The sequence below is a fragment of the Macrobrachium nipponense genome, chromosome 3, assembly GCF_015104395.2.
Source record: "Macrobrachium nipponense isolate FS-2020 chromosome 3, ASM1510439v2, whole genome shotgun sequence".
NCBI classification, from domain to species: Eukaryota; Metazoa; Arthropoda; class Malacostraca; order Decapoda; family Palaemonidae; genus Macrobrachium; species Macrobrachium nipponense.
In genome coordinates this window covers 102,200,007-102,221,263 of record NC_087202.1, presented here as the reverse complement: position 1 = coordinate 102,221,263, position 21,257 = coordinate 102,200,007, and the positions used below count along the sequence as shown (strand labels likewise).

Below are 21,257 nucleotides of genomic sequence, written 5' to 3'. Positions count from 1 at the left end.
ATTCCTGCGCTGTATCTGATTACTGGCACTGCCCATGTGTTTATGGCTTTTATCATATTTCCGGCGTTGAGTTTTGACTTGAGTATCGCCTTGAGTCTCTGCATATATTCTTTCCTGATCGTGTCCTTCATCTCTTGGTGTTTTATATCCCCTCCTTCACTATTCCCAGGTATTTGTATCCTGTCTCATCTATGTGTTTGATGATGCTCCCATCTGGTAGCTTTATCCCTTCAGCTCTCGTTACTTTGCATTTTTGTATGTTGACTAAGGCGCATTTTTCTATTCCAAAACTCCATCCTGATGTCCCCAGATACAATCCTTACAGTCTGGATTAGGGTATCTATTTCCTTGATGCTCTTACCATACAGCTTGATGTCGTCCATGAACATCAGATGGTTGATTCTGTTTCCTCTTTTCTTGAGTTGGTACCCGGCATCCATCTTCTGTAGTACTTTTGCATGGAATCATAGGCTACTACGAAGAGTAGTGGGGACAGTGAGTCGCCCTGGAAGATCCTTCTCCTGATATTAACCTCTGCTAGTCTTATTCCAGAGCTTGTAAGTATTGTATTCCAGTTGCGCATTGTATTTTTGAGGAAGCTGATGGTGTTTTCCTCTGCCCCATATATTTTCAGGCATTCTATTAGCCATGTGTGTGGTATTATGTCGAAGGCTTTCTTATAGTCTATCCATGCCATGCTTAGGTTGGTTTTCCTTCTCCTACTGTTCTTCATTACATTTTGTTTATCAGGAGCTGGTCTTTTGTGCCCCTACACTTCCTTCTGCAGCCTTTCTGTTGGTGGGGGATGGTGTTTGTCTCCTCTAGGTAATTGTATAGCCTTTCACTGATGATACCTGTTAGTAACTTCCACATTATTGGTAGGCAGGTGATAGGCCTGTAGTTACTGGGTATATTTCCCTTACTCCTTTCTTTTTGTACTAAGGATGTTCTTCCTGTGGTCAACCATGTGGGTGCATGGTGATTTGAGATACAATGCTGGAGTTATTATTATTATTATTTTATTATTATTATTATTATTATTATTATTATTTATTATTATTATATTATATTATCATTATCATTATCTTATCATATCATTGATCTATATTCATTAAATTATTTCTCATTACTTATAATTATTATTATATTATTATTATTATTATTATTATTATTTATTATATTAATTATTAGATTATTATTCAAAGAAACCTCATAATCACATGAGTTAATAAAATAAAATGGAAAAGTAAATCCACAGTAATATGTCTGATCTGTTATTTAAAATACAAAGCAGAGAGCTTTCGAAGACCTGCACGGTCCTCCTGTCAATCTGAATACAATTACTAACAGTGACCATACAAGAACTCTGTTTTTGACTAGTTTACAAATAGCCTGTTTGATGATGTAGTTGGCTCTTCACGTTATCCCCTCGTTCTCCAACGGCAAACCAGCTAATCGCCTAGATCTTCGAAGTGGCGGTTCGTCTCTTGAATCGTTTGATGTGTTGTCCATAGCAGCTTGGGCGCCTGCAACTAGGGACACGGGATGGGTCTCTGTTACCATGAACGAAAGAAGATGAGGCAGCGGCAGTATCAGAGGTGGCTAGATTATTGGTGTTATTACCATGCAACCTATATCTGTTATAATCTCTGATAAACTGACAACAAATTATTTCATTTAAAATAAAATCTTCTTGCGTAAAGGCTTTATTGCCTTCCATAGAGAGACCCCTGTTAATAATTGCTCCTTCAACTAACCTTTCTAATACCTGTATCCTTACTATTGAAAATTACTTTGACTCGTTCCAATTAATGCGGTGATCGTCATTTAAACTATGAGAGACTAGTGCATTATTCTCAGCATGCAAATTATAAGCTCTTTTGTGTTCATTGATTCTGATTGGTAGTCCCCATCCCACTTTCCTCCGTAATATTTCTTATCGCAATCCAGACAAGGTATTTCATAAACACCAATTTCTTTGTTAAAGCTTTGGTTGGAGTTAATATTTTGCATGAGACAGCCTTTGAGTGTATTCTTATAGTTGAATACCAAGTTGACCTTTTCTTCACCTTTTTTCATTTACTGTTTTTCTAATATTCATGTAAGTTGGGATTAAATGGTAAGGTTAGATACTTTTTTGATTCTTTTTTGTATTCATATTGACTTTTCATATAGAAAATCCTTTTGGCTTTAGTGAAGGCATTATTTATGAAATTTTCTGGATAGCATAATTTCCAAAAACTTCTTTTATATGATTAAATTCGCTGTCAATATATTCAGGATCACATATTTTCAAGGCTCTTAGGATGAAATTTATTTATCATTATATTTTGCTTTACTTCATTATTATGAAAAGAATAGAAGTGGACATAAGCTTCAGCATTAGTCACTTTTCTGTAAACACTAAATTTAAAACTAAATGTAATAGGGTCATGGTATACCAAACATCCAGAAAGGGCAGCTTATTTTCTACTTCATATTCTACTGTAAATTGAATGGAAGGTAGTATGCTATTGGCAAATCTCAAAAACTGTTCGAAGTCTATTTGATTACCTTGGAAAATTACGAAGACATCGTCGACATATCTGACCCAAATGAGTGGTTTTAGATTTGGATCACATTTGAACCCATGGCTACGCCAAATTTTTTTTTATAGCCTTCATTGTTGAATGAAAATATTTTGGATGAGACACATAGACGAATCAAGTCTAAAAACTGTTCTGTAGGAATAGGGAAGTTAACATTTGCCAATTTCTGACTGTTCTTTTAATTTTGTAAGGACAAACTCAAGAGGCACATTAGTGAAAAGTGCCGTAACATCTAGACTAATCATTTTTCCTCTTACATTACCCAGTGTCCTAAGCCTGTCTATAAAGTTACTTGAATGAAGTAAGTGAGCATTAGAAAAGGTGCCTAATAATGGGCTGAGCTGTTCGGCTAACCACACAGCCATAACAGATTGTGGCGAATTACAAGTAGCTATAATGGGACGTAGAGGGCATCCTGTTTTATGAAGTTTTGGTATGCCGTAAAAGTAAGGGAGACTCGGCATTTTCTTTGATATTTTACTCAAAACTAACTGTTTTTGTTCAGTCACCGTGAGGGTATTGGCTATTTTCCGCACGTCTCTATTGAATTTCATTTGTAGAGAGGTTACCGACGGCAACTCTGACAATTTAGTATAAGTATTATCGTCACTTAGTAAGTCATTTGCTTTCGAATTGTATGTATTAGTATCCATAATCACCAGTGACCCACCTTTATCAGCTTTCATTATTCTGATGTCTTTGTTGTCTTTTAAATTTAAAAGGGCTAGTTTGTGTCTTTTCGTTAAAATACTGTTCTGTTTACCCAGATGATTATCTAATAAAATACCTTTTAAAAAATTCAATTGAAAATCATTATGTCTGAAATTAAATATTATATTGCTAATGCCCTGTAACAAGTCGTGTTTACTTGTTCCTAAACAACAGCTCAAACCCAAACCCAATAATTCTTTTTGTTCTTTAGTGATAGCAAGGGAAGATAAATTGGTAATGTGACTATTCTGTCCGATTTTTGTCCAAACAGTCTTGTCAATCAATCTTTTTAGTTTATTGTTTAACTTGGAATTATGTGCCACACCCCTGTACAAAGCCACCTCACCTGCATTTCGTTTGGCGCCCTCAAACCTAGCTGATTGGAGAAGTTCTTCTAGAGCCGCCATCTGTCTTCTCAATCCCAATGTGCAGATTCTACTTCCCATGCCGTCTCCCTGACCCTGTCCTCAAGAAACATTCGCTGGTACTCTGGGAATTCCTCGCCTCCAAATGACTTGTAACTGATGCGACCATAAGTTCTTGGCACTACGTGTTCTTGTAAATCATATAAAAGAAGTTTTTGGAAAATTATGCTATCCAGAAAATTTCATAAATAATGCCTTCACTAAAGCCAAAAGGATTTTCTATATAAAAAGTCAATATGAATACAAAAAAGAATCAAAAAAGTATCTAACCTTACCATTTAATCCCAACTTACATAATATTAGAAAAACAGTAAATGAAAAAGGTGAAGAAAAGGTCAACTTGGTATTCAACTATAAGAATACACTCAAAGGCTGTCTCATGCAAAATAATAACTCCAACCAAAGCTTTAACAAAGAAATTGGTGTTTATGAAATACCTTGTCTGGATTGCGATAAGAAATATTACGGAGAAAGTGGGAGGGGACTACCAATCAGAATCAATGAACACAAAAGAGCTTATAATTTGCATGCTGAGAATAATGCACTAGTCTCTCATAGTTTAAATGACGATCACCGCATTAATTGGAACGAGTCAAAAGTAATTTTCAATAGTAAGGATACAGGTATTAGAAGGTTAGTTGAAGGAGCAATTATTAACAGGGGTCTCTCTATGGAAGGCAATAAAGCCTTTACGCAAGAAGATTTTATTTTAAATGAAATAATTTGTTGTCAGTTTATCAGAGATTATAACAGATATAGGTTGCATGGTAATAACACCAATAATCTAGCCACCTCTGATACTGCCGCTGCCTCATCTTCTTTCGTTCAGGTAACAGAGACCCATCCCGTGTCCCTAGTTGCAGGCGCCCAAGCTGCTATGGACAACACATCAAACGATTCAAGAGACGAACCGCCACTTCGAAGATCTAGGCGATTAGCTGGTTTGCCGTTGGAGAACGAGGGGATAACGTGAAGAGCCAACTACATCATCAAACAGGCTATTTGTAAACTAGTCAAAAAACAGAGTTCTTGTATGGTCACTGTTAGTAATTGTATTCAGATTGACAAGGAGGACCGTGCAGGTCTTCGAAAGCTCTCTGCTTTGTATTTTAAATAACAGATCAGACATATTACTGTGGATTTACTTTTCCATTATTATTATTATTATTATTATTATTAAGTAGCTTGACCTGGCTAGTGAACTAATTTAAATAGCTCTCACAATGCTAGCCCAAAGGGTTTGTGTTTTTATTTATGATAAGGCTCAGATATTATCTATTATATTACAGCTATCTGAAAATGCTATAACTGGGTTACTTGAAAATAGAAACTCTTACCAAATTTCTCCAAATTGTTCGTTTGTAAAGCTTGACATTGGTTTCTGATAATTTTTGGACACTGACACGCACACTGAGTTCAAATGTTAACGTCACTCGATAATCTGTAAATACTGTGTAGGATTGGGCTATGTGGGCTACTTATCAAATATCCATGGGTCAAACAAGAGTGACCAATTCTAAGACAAGTTAAAAATTCTTTTGTGTAATCTCCCCTTTTGATATAGCCAATTCCCCACTCCAGTATTAGGATTCATCAATTTGAATTCATGATTATTCTGTGCCTTATTATTATGATTATCATATTTCAGTAGATGAAACCTATTCACATGGAACAAGTTATGAAAAATAGATTACATATACAAAATGTTAAATGTTTTAAGTGACTCTACTGTTTTAGAAAGACGAAGGATATTCACCCAAAATATTTGGGCGAATAAGGTGGATACTTTGGGCGAGCAACCTTGTTTTGATGTTACTACACCAGGCATGTGCTGGCACGGGCTCTTGCTTCTAAAGCAGCCAGTAAAGTTAAATACCTTCTTCGAATTTTATAGAAGATCTCCGACGTGCTCACGTTCAATGTTCTTTGTATTTCACAAAATGGACAGAATATGCAAAGTAAGTACTAAAAGAATAAAAGCATTGTTTTAATTGTACAGACTGTTTCTCTCATGTAGAAGGATCTATCGTAGTATTTTTATTAACGGATTACGGTGTCATCACAGGATAAAGACTGCATGCTTATGGAATCCTCTGAAGAATAGTACCGACGATCACGTTATTAGGGAGAGCAGCTTTTCTTCTTTTATTTGGATGATCATGAAATCATTAGAATCAATAAACGAAACGGGCGGACGAATCCACAATGCAGACTTAACTTCGTGTAGGAATCTCATTTTTTTTTGTAGCATTATGTGTATTAGTACTTGAACTGATAATTCGATGTTTATGAATGAATGACATTCTGAAAAATTATAGTTATGTGACTACGTTTTTCTCTATAGTAAGTTCCTTTTTCGTTTTTATAATCTTATATGCTTGTTATTTGTACTTGATGCTGTATTTGTCTTTGTAGGCCATGTACTTGCAAGAGCAAAAGAGATTACTGTCTCTTTTTATATTTTGTATTGTCTCTTTTTGGACAAATTTGTACTAATAGTTGTGTATTTTTACCAATAAAATAACCAATAAACTAGGCCTATGCAAGTGGCATCCTCTTCTCAGGATATAGTTGTTCATAAATAGGTAAACAAACAAGTACTGTGTATATTATTTGTTATTAGACAAGAAATCAATCCAAGCATAAACGTTCAAACAAGTTGGTTATAGGAAACGCTATCTCACCTTCCCTGGCGGTTTTTCCCCGGATAAAATTCACGGATCCCCACTGTGATTTCTCCTATAATTGTTACATGCAACAGTTACCACATTCATCCATATAGAATTGAACTATTGCATTTATGCCATACACGAACATCCTGTGCTTCCTGTATGCATATCTGGATAAACAATTCAATGCGAGAACGAGCGTCCATCGCGTTGGGAATATTAGAAATCTAAGAAAATGTATGCTTGTGTAATATGGTGGTTTATTAAATTGTCATACCATGATTCATACAGTTTCGCTTACGTAAGCATCTTCAGTCTATTTTCTTGCGCACTTTATTCACAACCCATTGTTTGATTGCCTTTTATAAATGTCACAACAATTCCTTGAATTTACGACACATATTTCCACGCGTATTTAAGATTTTACAATGACAAACCACAAGAAATATTTCAAGATAGTATCTTATTCTTTCTTAGTGGTTCGATGTGATACCGGTAAAAACAAAATCCAATCTATTTGTTTTTCGGAGGCAGAACACCTAAACAATAATATCAACAAAAAGTCAATGTAGCTTTGTCAAGTGTAATTGCTCAAACCACCTGGTTTCCCAGAGGAAACGATTATCCAGTGCATTGTTTACAAAACTTTCCTTTTCATAGACATAACAAAGCAGAGTATCTAGATGCCGGATTCAGATTTAATTTACGTGTCCCTTCCTCCAAGGCTAAGGTCTAGTTGATGATGATAGGACCTTGGTCTGAGCAAGGGTCTGAGCATGTTAAAGTGGCGACAATAACGATGTTTGTTGGCTGCGGTATCTCTTTTTTTAAATATCTTTATCTGGTCTATGGTGATGTTACACATACAATAGGTCTATTGGACTTCTATTAATACGTTTATCTGTACGCGTTCACGCGCTGATAGTCATTTTTTTAATATTCAACAGTATTAAGCTACAAATGTCATTTGATATCCAGTTCACTCTACCTCGGGAATAACAGACACCTAAAGGGGAATTATAATTCATGTGCTGAATGGTAAAACCGTCACTGTACCTTCATCGTCGCTTCCCACTCATTCTGCAGCTCGAATCCCACTCGTGATGAAGCGCTTGCCAGTTGTACTAATTATTATGCCTGTGGTAGAGTGAACTGGATATTAAACGACATTTGTGGCTTTATGTTTGTGATATATATATATATATATATATATATATATATATATATATATATATATATATATGTGTGTGTGTGTGTGTGTGTGTGTGTGTGTATGTGTGTGTGTGTGTGTGTGACTGGTAAAATTGTTCTGTTACAACAGAATTCCATCTAATACAAGGAGCTCATAAAAATCCCAGAATATATAGAGAAAATTCTATATTTCAGAGACTGCTGTCTCTCTCTTTAGGTAGATGAATAAGAAAGTTACAGAAAAGGCGGGATTTCGTAAACGCCTGTGTCCTTGGGGGATGTCTTTTGTTGGACGTTTATTAGGGATTTGGGTAAGGTGTTTGGGTAGGTAAATGCAAAAGGGTTAGATTTTCCGAGAGTCTGGGTCACCGTCTTAAAATCCTGTCCAGGTGGGGAATTTTTATTTTATTGTTGGGTGTCTCTGTGGTCTTGTCTTGAGGGGGTCGGTAGAAAATTACGTTTGCTTTTGATATATATATATATATATATATATATTATATATATATATATATATATATATATATACTAGATTACTCTACCTTGGGAATACTTTGTACTCAAAGGGTATATTATGACACGTACATCTGCCCTGGCCAGGATTCGAAATTATGAATTGTAGGTTTGATATAGAAGTGACAGTGCATTTATCTGCTGAGCTGCTAAGACAAATGTAAATCGATTTTGTCTCTGTATATGACGTATATATATATATATATATATATATCTATATATATATATATATATATCTATATATATGCATATACGGTATGTGAATGTGTACATAAAGCTCAAATGTAGGTAGGGTACATATGTGGTCAATTAATTCTGAAACGCAAACAGCAAACCAGAGCGAAGGGAGTACGTAACATGCTCGGTATGATCGAACATGGTAACGCTCAATTAACCCTTAAACGCGACTGACGTATTTTGACGTCTCTCGGGTGCCGACTGGACGTATTTTACGTCGACATACAAAAGTTTTTTTTAAAAATTCGCGGAAAAATACTTTTAGGCCTACCAGCCGAAAACTCTTGAATCACGCGCCTTGGGGGATGCTGGGAGTTCACGGATCAAGTGTTGTTTTGTTTACAATCGTTACGCAGGCGCGCAAGCGCGAATTTCTTTCTTGCCGCACTAAAAAGTATCTGTGACACATCTCGGAAATTATTTCGTCACTTTGACATAATTTTTTTACCATTTTAAATTAGCCGTTACATGGACTATTATATATGAAAATGTGCGCATTTTTATGTAAAATACAACAAAAATACTCATGATTGTAGCTTTTATCAGTTTTGAGATATTTTCATATAAATAATGATAAGTGCCAAAATTTCAACCTTCGGTCAACTTTGACTCTACCGAAATGGTCGAAAAACGCAATTGTAAGCTAAAACTCTTATATTTTAGTAATATTCAATCATTTAACTTCATTTTGCAACATATTGGAAGTCTCTAGCACAATATTTCGATTTATGGTGAATTTATGGAAAAACTTTTTCCTTACGTCCGCGCGGTAACTCTTCCGAAAAAAATCATACATGCGATTGTGGTAATGTTTGCACCATTTTAAATAGCCGTTACATAAAGTTTTATATATTAGAATGTGCGCAATTTCATGCAACAATACATCTAAAAACAACCCATGGTTGTAGCTTTTATCAATTTTGAAATATTTTCATATAAAAAATGATAAGTGACAAATTTTCAACCTTCGGTCAATTTTGACTCTACCGAAATGGTCAAAAAACGCAATTGTAAGCTAAAACGCTTATATTCTAGTAATATTCAAGCATTTACCTTCATTTTGCAACAAATTGGAAGTCTCTAGCACAATATTTCGATTTATGGTGAATTTATGAAAAAAATAACATTTTCTTTACGTCCGCGCGGTAACTCTTCCGAAAAAATCATACGTGCGATTGTGGTAATGTTTGCACCATTTTAAATTAGCCGTTACATAACGTTTTATATATGAAAATGTGCGCAATTTCATGTATAATACAACAATAAATAGTTGAAGGTTGTAGCTTTTCTCATTTTCGAAATATTTGCATATAAATCACGATAATAGAAACAAAAAAAAACCACGTTCGGTCAAATTTGACTCTACCGAAATGGTCGAAAAACGCAATTGTAAGCTAAAACTCTTACATTCTAGTAATATTCAGTCATTTATCTTCATCGTGAAACAAATTCGAAGTCTCTAGCACAATATTTAAATTTATGGTGAATTTAAAAAAAAAACTTTCCTTCCCTCCGCGCGCGGATTCTCCGCCACAAATCTCCGAAATGCGTAAGTCCCATTCTCGGAATATTTGCTCCGTTTCATATTAGGCATTTCATAGAGTTTTATATATGAAAATGTGCGCAATTTCATGTAGAATAAAACGAAAAATATTTGAAAGTTGTAGCTTTTCTTATTTCCGAAATAATTGCATATAATAAATATATATATATAAAAAAAATTCGACATTCGGTCAACTTTAAACTCGTCAGATATGGTCGAAAACTGCATTTGTAAGCTAATATTCTTACAGTATAGTAATATTCAATCATTTGTCTTCATTTTGAAAGAATTGGAAGTCTCTAGGACAATATTTAGATTTATGGTGAATTTTTTGAAAAAAATATGTGTTTACGTCTGCGCGTTACGAATTCATGCATTATTTTGTGATAATATTTTCTCTGTGTTGCTTTTATCGTTTTACAATTTGTTATATACCAAAATGATTGCAATTTAGTGTACATTACAACGAAAAAAAAAGTAACTTGTTACCTTCAACCGTTTTGCGCACAGCGCGATTTGAATACAATTATATATGAAATTTCGTTTTTGCGCTATCATATATCGCATTATTTATATATGATAATGATAATTTTTTTCATTTCTGATGGTTGCATACTAAACTTCAGGCAATGACAAAAAAAGGAGCCAAAATGAACTCTTAATCTTCAAACTAAGCGCGCTATGATTTTTTGAAAAAAATATTTTTTCCGCTCCCGCGCTCACTCTGAAACGTCTCCGGCACACGGGAGACATTTTTTTTTTTTTTACCGCTTCGGCGTTTAAGGGTTAAGCAGAGATTGGGACCATTCCTCTTGGTCTCCGTGGATAATCAGGTTTGTGGGTAGAAAACACTTCTCAACGCAAATATGAAACAAATCTCTCTTGATTTATTCAGCGACCCTAAGTCATATGTTTGTGCGTCATTTAGATATGATTTCAATAGATTTGAGAATTTCTGAAGCATTCCGGTGCTGACACACATTATGTCTTACGGATATTTACTAGAAGGAAAATCAAAGTAGATTTCGGCAGTATTGTAATATTTACCCACTTGTTTGTTTGTATGGCGTTTTTACCTTGCCTGGAACCAGTGGTTATTCAGGAAACTGGACCAACGACTTTACGTGACTTTCGAACCACGTCGAGTGTGAACTTCCATCACCAGAAATACACATCTCTCATACCTCAATGGAATGCCCGAGAATCGAACTCGAGGCCACCGAGGTATCCTAAAGATAGTGAAGGATAATCATGTAATTAGATACATGGAAATGTCATGACTTGTGGCCCAGATGCACTAAACTCCGTACTTTTATAGAGAATCTAAAAGCATTCAATCCAGACAGCGATCTTCTGCCGGTCCGGAGTGACCATTTTTTACGAGGTAGCGACAAGCGGCAGCAGTAAGGATCTTTAAATATACTCTGAGTATATTTAAAGGACCTTGGTCAGCGGTTGCGTAAAAGCATTGCTGGCCACACCGACTTTTACCAAGACCACCGAGATAGACGCGTGACATGTTAGTCGGAGCTGATCATCAGTGCCAGGTATGTCAGCATCAAATTTGTTGAGAAAATTATCTACATTTGGAAATACCTCCGTGAAGTCAGATGAAATGCCGGAAAAAAAGTCTGGATGCATGATGTTTAGAAAAAAAGAACGGAACGGAGTAAATGTTATGATCTATATTCTATATAAACAGTCTCTAATGCACAAAGATCAGTTTTATGAATATTTTTGTATGAACCAATGATCGTTCGATTCACTGCTAAACAAACTTAAAGAAGGGCTGAATATAAACCTGGAACAAATTTCAAAGAACTCTTTTCTCCCAAAGAAAAACGCTCGGAACTCAGCGTTTTTTCTTACATTTTTTTTTAGCATGCCGCATCGTGTGCGACGAGCGGCGAGGTATAGCAAGTTGTCAAATCGGTCTAGTGCGGCCACCCATTAAGAACAATCGTTTCATAATTAGCGGCAATTCGTACCCTAAAGCCGTACGTATACCCTAAAGGAGCAAAAAGACAGAGTGAAAATTAATTAAACAGGAAAACGGGTAAAGATGTACTTGCAATAAAAAGCATATGATTTAAAAAAGAACTCGTATCCCTAACTCATCTAGTGGTTTTCAGCTATATCATATCTAATATCCTTGAGGGTTTCTATTTCTCCTGAATCATCTAAAACCAGTTTATGACGTCACTGCAGATCTCGGAAGCGAGTTAATTACAATGTTTCCCTTGTTGAACAATGAATACGAAGTTCTTCTATGTAATACTGTCGGTTTCTATAGAAATGTGCGTTTGTTAGTTGGACATTTTTTTATGCATTTGCGTATGAGTACGTATAAAAAACATTGCCCATACTTTTGTAGGTTAACATATATATTACTAATGAAGCTCTGGTGTACATGGACTGAGTTTCCGCTTATTCTTTCAAAATGTAACTTGAATGAGCTCTTCTCTTTCATTTATTCATATACAGTGCGCACGTTTCCTGTGAATGGAAATAACTGGTTAGCAACGGTGAGTCTAGCCATCTCTTTCCGAGAATTGAATGGCAGCTCGTGATGTTACACCTGGTTTCTTCCTCTCCATCTCTTTATTACGATTCTATCATCGACCTCTGGGATTCCCCTGCCTGGCCCTTAGCCAATGTCTCTTTTTGTGCCGTAGGATGCAAGCGATAGAATAGTTCTATGAACCAAAGTGACTAAGTCTCAACTGACGTGACGGTGTGCAGTAATGGTCATATACACGGTCTATAGGGACCTAGACCGTGGTCATACACAAGAGGAATGCAAATTTAATTTGCCCAAAGTAACCATTATTTGCCATCAACATGAAAATCAGGAATAACTGGACTGTTGCGTGGTATCTTGTGAACGAACATGAACAACTATAATAGGCCATCTTCTTTAAATAAATCTGGCGACAAGAAGAGTTCCGAGACGCCTGGCCACGTTTCAAGGGAGGTGTTGAACTTGTTGGAACGAGAGAGCAGGTTCGATTTCACTTCGCGGCTATTAACCTTCATTTCCTGCCTTTCTGTTATTGGTGTGGCGGGTTTCTTTCTAGATCTGCCTCTTGCACACTCAAAAATGAAGGCGAAGAGGGGATCTAAAGACGAGTTTTCATGCATTTATTATTTCCTTATGACCACTGCTCTCCTCTACAGAATTTCGCTATTTCGGATGTTTGCATTGAATAGTTATATTTGAGTGTTTGTTTTTAGTTATAACAATGGCAACTATTCAGCCTAAAATCACCATTCAATCTTAAAAACTATGGTCTCAGCCTAAAATTGTTATTCAACCGAAAATTCAGTACCTATTCTTTTACTGACCGACTACCGATAAAAGAACTCTCTCTCTCTCTCTCTCTCTCTCTCTCTCTCTCTCTCTCTCTCTCTCTCTCTCTCTCTCTTTTCGAGATCTTGTTCCATAACAAAGAGTTTCTAATATGGCTAGTTAGAAACCGCAGAATAAGAAGGTATACGTATGAGCAGATGTTTCCGGATGGGAACGTCCCTTCATGAGAGAGAGAGAGAGAGAGAGAGAGAGAGAGAGAGAGAGAGAGAGATTAAATTGTTCAAAGATAGTATCAACTGAAACCTGTAACAGCAGAGATAGTAAGTAGCAGAATCGTAGCAGTGGCAGCAGCAGCAGTAGTATGAGAGAGAGAGAGAAGATGAGAGAGGAGAGAGATAGAGAGAGCGAGAGAGAGAGACGAGAGGAGGATGAGGATGAGAGAAGAGAGAATTCTTTAGATAAAAACAAATCCGAATCCTGAAATATTTACCTAAGAATTTAACATCAAGACAGGGAAACTCATAAGAGCTCTACAAATAAACATTAGCGATTGAGAAAATGGCGACAGGCGATAAAAAAAAAATATCCGAACTCATATTGTAACTTCATTTTGGGTGGCCAGGGTAACAGTTTACAATTAAAAGGAACAAATAGATCAAACGAACCTTGTAGTAAGAAATCACGAACAATACTAGAGACTAGAGCGATTAGCACACACACACACACACACACACACACACACACAACACACACACACACACATATATATATAGATATATATATATATATATATATATATATATATATATATATATATATATATATATGCATACATAATTCAACCTTCTTTCCTTCAAACGGGTTTTCTGAAACTTCTCTTTTGACAAAAGGTTTGTGGTTACCGATACGTAGCTTAGATGACGAAAATTATAAATGGTTTCTTTTTTTACCCTATAAAGACGTCATATCTTTTTTTTCGGTAGACGTCGCGTGATGTTTCAGTATATACGAATCGAACGGTTGCGTCATCGCTTGACGTACTGGGCGGATTTTTTCGTAATCTTCCGGCGCGCGAGCTTCTTGTATTGCATCACTGTAGTTAGTAACAGTACTAAGAAACACTGCTGTTACGATAACAGCTTCACGCAGATTTCTTGGAAATGGATAATGAGTAGCTTCAAAAATTGCGCCGACAGATATTCCAAACTGGCAACGTAGTAGCACTTTGATGCTAAAAGAAGAAGAAGAAGAAAAAGAAAGATTACTACTGTTTCACTGCACCCCTCAACTCACAAGAACCAAGATTTTTTATCAATGGACTTAGGCCTAGCAAAATAGAAACATTAAATGGCTTACTTTAAGTTTTTCTATTTTTTCCTGATTTTCTTCGTTCGATACATTCATTACAATGGATATTCCAGTGGTAAAGACACCAATTATGCGCTATGCTAAATGCACTTTGAAAGATTAAAAATTCAAATTAATAACCGACTTGCGTTACCTATACTGCGTGGAGAGTTCTCAAACTACGTTATTCATCATCATTATTATTGTCATTTTGGTAAGAGAGCCTGGCCATATTTTGAACACGTTTCGTTAGACTACAGAATTGATGCTATAGAAGTAAAAACTAGTACGTATGTTCAGGTAGCTGAGCCATTGGATGAGGATAAAAGTGGTAATTAGCCAGTCCCCACCAAACAAAACCACAAGAGGAAATACTTCCTGTGCAGCTGATGACTGAGTTATATAACCTGCCAGTATAATAGTTATTAATAATAATCAATATTAATAATTCAGCCATATTTTGTTCATTATGTCTATTAATATATATATATATATATATATATATATATATATATATGTGTGTGTGTGTGTGTGTGTGTGTGCGCGCGTGTGTGTGTTTATTTGTGTATGTGTATGTATGTTTGCACGTATTTATTGGTCATTTTGTTCTTGTTTTTTCTAGTCGCGTATCTGCATACAGCTATTATTTATTTAATATATATATTTTTTTACTCTGATATTTTTCTTCTATAGTTCACTGTATATACGCTATCTCATGCGTCTCATTGTTTTCTTGTCTTAACTATATTCATTTATCCCCTCCGATAAGCTGCAGTGTATTAATCTGTTTGATTATATAAGTATTTTTCCATTCGTTTCTTACAGCAGAACTCTTTCCTTTCTCTTTGCTAATATAATCAACATTTAGTTTTTTTCTCCTTATTGACTTTTTTTTTTTTTAGGAGAAAGTTTCTTTTTCTTCTTCCTGCTCAGCTTCAGACACCAATCGGAGAAAATACGTTTTCGCGTTCTCTCTGAGCGGATGAAATTACTATGTACTGGTTACTCATTGAGTTTTCCTACTATACGTAGTCACGCTTCAGCCTAAGGGCATTCAGGCAGAAAGATTTTCCTAGAGTTCATGCGAGCGTTGACTCACTCTCTCTGGCTCATCCTCGGCTGCTCGCACTAGATCACAAGCTGTGCGGCAAGTTTTAATGATGCTTACCAAAGTGCTAACCACTGCCAGCGTTGTTTAACTCCACTGGCCATAGGACTAGCAGTTTAAGCGACAGTGGTTATACATTTCAGTTCGTATTTATGAATGCCTTGATAAATAAATTTGTGCGTACAAAGTTGTTTATCTTGTACGTACAAAGTTATTTATCAAGGCAGACATAAATGCGAACTCAAATGCATATGCTAACCACTGTCACTGAAACCACTGGTCGCAGCGGAGTTACGCAACGTACGTAAATGATACTGATCTTAGTGGGGCCCGTGAAAGGCTTTACATGGAATGTAAATCAGCTTTAAGTGATGGGCAGTAGAATCAGAGTTAGGAAAGAATTCGAATCAGTATTTTCCACGCTGACGAAATATGAGATCTCGAAACTCTGCGATATAGTATATAATTCATTCTTTAAACTTGTGTTTTTTTTCATATAATATATATTCATTACAGTTCCATATTGAGTATCTTACATGGATTACAGTTATTTATGGGCTTGGAAATTATGCAAATGATAAAAATAACAGATTCTGAGGGGTCAGCACTAGACTAACAGCATAAATGGAATGTTTCTATACTTAATATCAACATTCATTCACATGGCATACACAATGTTTTCAAGCCAACCACGACGGAGAGAAAAGTAAAACGTTACTTTAGCAAACAAAAGAACAAAACAAACGGACGAGAAAACGATGTAACAGTCAAATGACAAAATGTCGACCCGCATCTTTGCTTACTGGTTGACTCTTCTCACTCGTTTGGTTAGGGATTCCTAACAAGCCAGCTGTGTGCGTCTCCTCTTCTTTTTTACGCAGTTGTAGGACCACCCGTTTAGTTTTTTTGCCCCACATATATTGATGTACTATTCACTTTCTTACCGAAGGTTAGCTCGTCCTGTTATGGTCGTTCGATGTACTACGGATGTTACCATTATTAATACCAACAGCTTACGAACAAGCTCCCGCAGATCAGAATGCCCATAAGTGAGAAGAGAAAGGACAACAAGCAGACGTGTCAAGTTGCACAAATTGTCGAAAGATACACATGTTCCAGCATATTTGAGTATAGATTTACATGTCAGTATCTATTAAGTAACCATTCAAATAAAACAGATGAACAGATAAGCACGACGGTAAATTTAATCTAGAAATGATAAAGAAATTATTCAAACACGTTTTGTGTCCCATAATGAAAATTGTCATATTTACCACGAATATCAATGTAACACCAACTTCAGACATCATTGGAAAGATGATGTCATGCTATGTGATATGCTTCCTCATTCTTCACAATTATGCAGTAATTCACCTTGGCTACTTAAGAATTTGTGATGCGGTGTCACATTATATTTACCTAAGTTTTCTGTTACAGAATCTATTTTTATCTGGTTGTCCGGCTAATATTCTCTGTTACGAGTGAACCAACCATCACTTTGTGCGAAGTTACACTCTTCATCGTTATTCTGCCTTCTTCGTACACAAAGGCTTGCCTTCAAAAAGGGTAGGATATGGGTGCTCTGATCGGGCGACCCTCTCCTAAGCAACGCGACGCCTTTATCCAACCGTCCATGAACCTTAGCTCAAACAGCTTTAACACCTCCGCTATGGGCCTTGACACGTAGGCTCCTGCCACCATAATCATCTACGATGGGGCTACATCATGAGGAATCTCCTCCAAAAAATCAGTGTGCCCAACTTTGCAGCCGCCCTTGAGAACCTAATTTTAGGAGGGACGGGTCACAGCGGGTTCAAAGCAGCACACGGAGTGAGATTTACAGCTGGAATCTGGCACGGACCTCCCTGGTTTCTTTTTGAACGTGACTGAAAGCTGGATCTATCGTTTTATATACCTTTATTTATGGATTTATCACGTTCCTAACTTTCGTGATTCAGTTATACATACATACATACATACATACATACTACATACATACACACACATTAATACATTATTACACACACACACACATATATATATATATATATATATATATATATATATAAATGTGTGTGTGTGTGTGTGCTTGTGTGTCTGAGTGTGTGTAGTACGTTGTAGTTACTACTCGTATGTATCCACAAATATTAACACACACACAAGCATAATGTGGGACACAGCAATTTATTCTTACAAATACGACATCATCTTCCATAAAAATATTACGTGCTTCGAGACTGATAATAAGAATGACCATAGTCGAAAGTGTTAACAATAATAAAATACGACAATATATATTCTCAATGCAAGACGTGACTCAACATATCGGTAAGTAATTATGACTGCATGGGACTTCCACGGCCTGCACCAGCTTGTCCGATGTGATGTAACCTTCAGAAAAACAAAAGCATTGTTGCTTCGCTCTGGTTCAAGCAAGTTTTAGATTATATGAATTCCAAAACCTTAGTCAAAGAGTTTATCGCATAAAACCTATGCTCAAAGGACTTCCTAGCGCGCGTATCTCTTTAGAGTAAATTTCATCATGTGTCATCATTTACATCCTGCAGCGCGGTTGAGTTTCCATGACGTCACTTAAAGGCGTCTAGGAAACGGGAGACCAAACGGGTGGAGTTGGACATCAAAACCAGCTCTCACGGGCAATGAGCGTTCATTGTCTATCCGAGAGGCGTACGTGTAACACTACGCTGTCAGGACGCCTGACTCCATTTCGTGCATAACCTTAGTCGATTGGAAGTGTTGTGTACATATATTATTCAAGATCAACAAAATGACACGTACTGTAAGTAGTTTCATAATTTTATAACGCCGTGGAAACTGCATATATATATATAATATATATATATATATATATATATATGTATATATATATATTAATATCTATATATATATATATGTGTGTGTGTGTGTGTGTGTGTGTGTATGCTATATATTCTGTCTGACAAGTGCAAATATTAACGTTTTTATTCATGATTTTTTTTGTCCTGTCCTCACTATTCGTTAATGGTGTTTGGATTTCAGTACTGTTATATTCAGTTGTTTTTCACCCTTGCCTGTCTAGTGGGGAAATATTCCACACAATAAGCATTCAGTATCACCCGCATCTATTAATTGCATTTATATGCAAAAATTGTTTTTTCGCGGCTTTGGGCAGTACTCTGAAATATTAAAAAAGAAAAAAGTTAGACAGTATACGGTTAAGATGCATGCAGAGTAAATCCCTGCTGGTTTCAAGGTAAGGTTTTTTTTGCTTCATCATTTGTCCCTTGTTTTTCTACAATAATTAATTATATATAATATATATTATTATTATATATTTATATAATATATATATATGACTATATAATTTATATATATACTTTATATATATATAATATATATATATATATATCAGTATATATTTATATATATAGATACTTATATATATAATATATATATTATATCCTAATTATATCTATATATATATATATATATATATAAACTAAGTTCGCAGGAACACTCGTCGTGATTCATTAAATTCATTGAAATCCCCGGCTGAGTTATTTACTTAATTCATTTATTTGTGCAATGAACCCTTTTTATTTATCCAGTTGTTCCGACTTGCATCTGGGATCGTTTACTTATATATTTTTCTTGATATGTCTCCATTTATTTGTCATCGTCGTGCTACGCTCTATGAAACAATAATATGACTGCAGATTAGCAATAGTAAAGAGCTCTGTATCGCTGGTTGGCCCCAGTTTTACTTACATTAAAGCCAATCGACCTAGTCCTCTAGGCTACATGATAACAGCGAACGGTTTCTTTGCCAATGGAAACGGACAGACGGTTATTGACCCTTTACTTGACTTTATATTTTAATTTCAGTGCGATATTTTTTCTTCATTTTTTTTTTCATAGAAACAAGTTCGTTCCTTGGAATTAGACCAAACCGGATTTATGCCAGCGCGGATTCTTACTCCGTCGGCAGCCCGTAAACACAGAAACGAATGTGCTTCAGGCTTCCGTTCACATGAAAAAAATCAAGTTAATAACATATTTCCTTTTAGCGGAAGAACTTACTGGCCCTTGCTGAACCTCGGTTGGGTTTCATTAAAAAAAAAAAGAAACAACAAAAAGCTAAGAAATAAGCTACCTAGAATATATTCTCAATGGCTTTCGATCTTAAAATAAACAATCAAGAATTCACGTCCCTTTTTTGTGGCCAGGAGGCGGATTATATATATATATATATATATATATATATATATATATATATATATATATATATATATATATATACGGTTCAGAAAACTGAACCGCAAACAAATTTCGTCATATCAATTCTTTCCACTTTTTTTTTTTTTTTTTTAAAGAAGATGGCATTCATTCTCTTATTCTTCTGAGTAAGTTTAACAAACATGAGAATCAATATTTTAGGATCAAATAAAAACACACATAAATTGTGTGTAAGAGAGAGAGAGAGAGAGAGAGAGAGAGAGAGAGGCGTTCGATATTATATATATATATATATATATATATATATATATATATATATATATATATATATATATGTATGTATATATATATATATATGTATATGTATATATATATATATATATATATATATATATATATATATACACACACACACATATATATATATATATATATATATATATATATATATATATATATATATATATATATAATCGAACGCCTCTCTCTCTCTCACACACACACAATTTATGTGTTTTTATTTGATCCTAAAATATTGATTCTCATGTTTGTTAAACTTACTCAGAAGAATAAGAGAATGAATGCCATTTTCTTAAAAAAAGTGGAAAGAAATGATATGACGAAATTTGTTTGCGGTTCAGAAAATCTGAAAGATCTTTTAGAAAGGAAAAAGAGATTTCATCTGATAAACAAAAGCTGAACTCGGACATACGAAGCGTGTCTCAGTGTTCTTATTTTTTCGTTCTATTCCTTTTTATCACATGGTTTCCATCTTCAGTTAATGCCCTTCTAGGAACTGAGCTACTCTCTCTCTCTCTCTCCAATGAGGGGCGAGTAAAAATCGCCCAAGGCATAATAAAATCAATTCTCGCATTCCCAGGCTCTCATTCTTTCAATAATACCTTGCCAAGCTTCTTGACTTGACTCCAATTAGCTTTCTACAGTTCAAAACTTTCTTTCTGCTGACGTTGGAATGGAACGGAATGAAATATAAAATTTAAGCCAAAGCCAAGCTTTGGAACCTATGAGGTCTTCACCGCTGAAAGGGAAAATTGAAAGGTGTAACCGGAGGAAAATCTCGCATTTGCATTTTGAAACGATAGTTAGGAGAGGGTGGAAAGTAAGATGGAAGAAAGAATATAAACGCAGGTACAGTGTGCACTGTCGACACGATCTCCCTACTGTTTTTCTTTTTTTTCACTGACGACTTCTTTCTTCTTACAACTTTCTCTTACTTTCTGCCTTTCATGAGCGTGGAGAGAGTACCAAACTGCCCGAGTTACCGTATTTTTACAAACATTGTTTTCATATTGGATGATATATTTATACGTTTATTTTTGCTATTTAGGAATTAGACAGTCATTGTGATGGTGGCTTGTTTT

At 35.4% G+C, this 21,257-nt stretch overlaps 1 protein-coding gene across 1 annotated transcript in view; it reads left to right on the top strand.

Annotated features, from left to right (window-relative positions):
- The first annotated feature begins 18,264 nt into the window (after positions 1–18,264).
- The window catches only part of LOC135221921 (spaetzle-processing enzyme-like), a 12,537-nt gene continuing 9,544 nt past the window's right edge, over positions 18,265–21,257 (top strand). Inside the window, exon 1 of the mRNA XM_064259945.1 lies at positions 18,265–18,439. Within this exon, the coding sequence (XP_064116015.1) occupies positions 18,428–18,439 (12 nt within the window). The 5' untranslated portion in view covers positions 18,265–18,427. The remainder of the gene's footprint in view (positions 18,440–21,257) is intronic.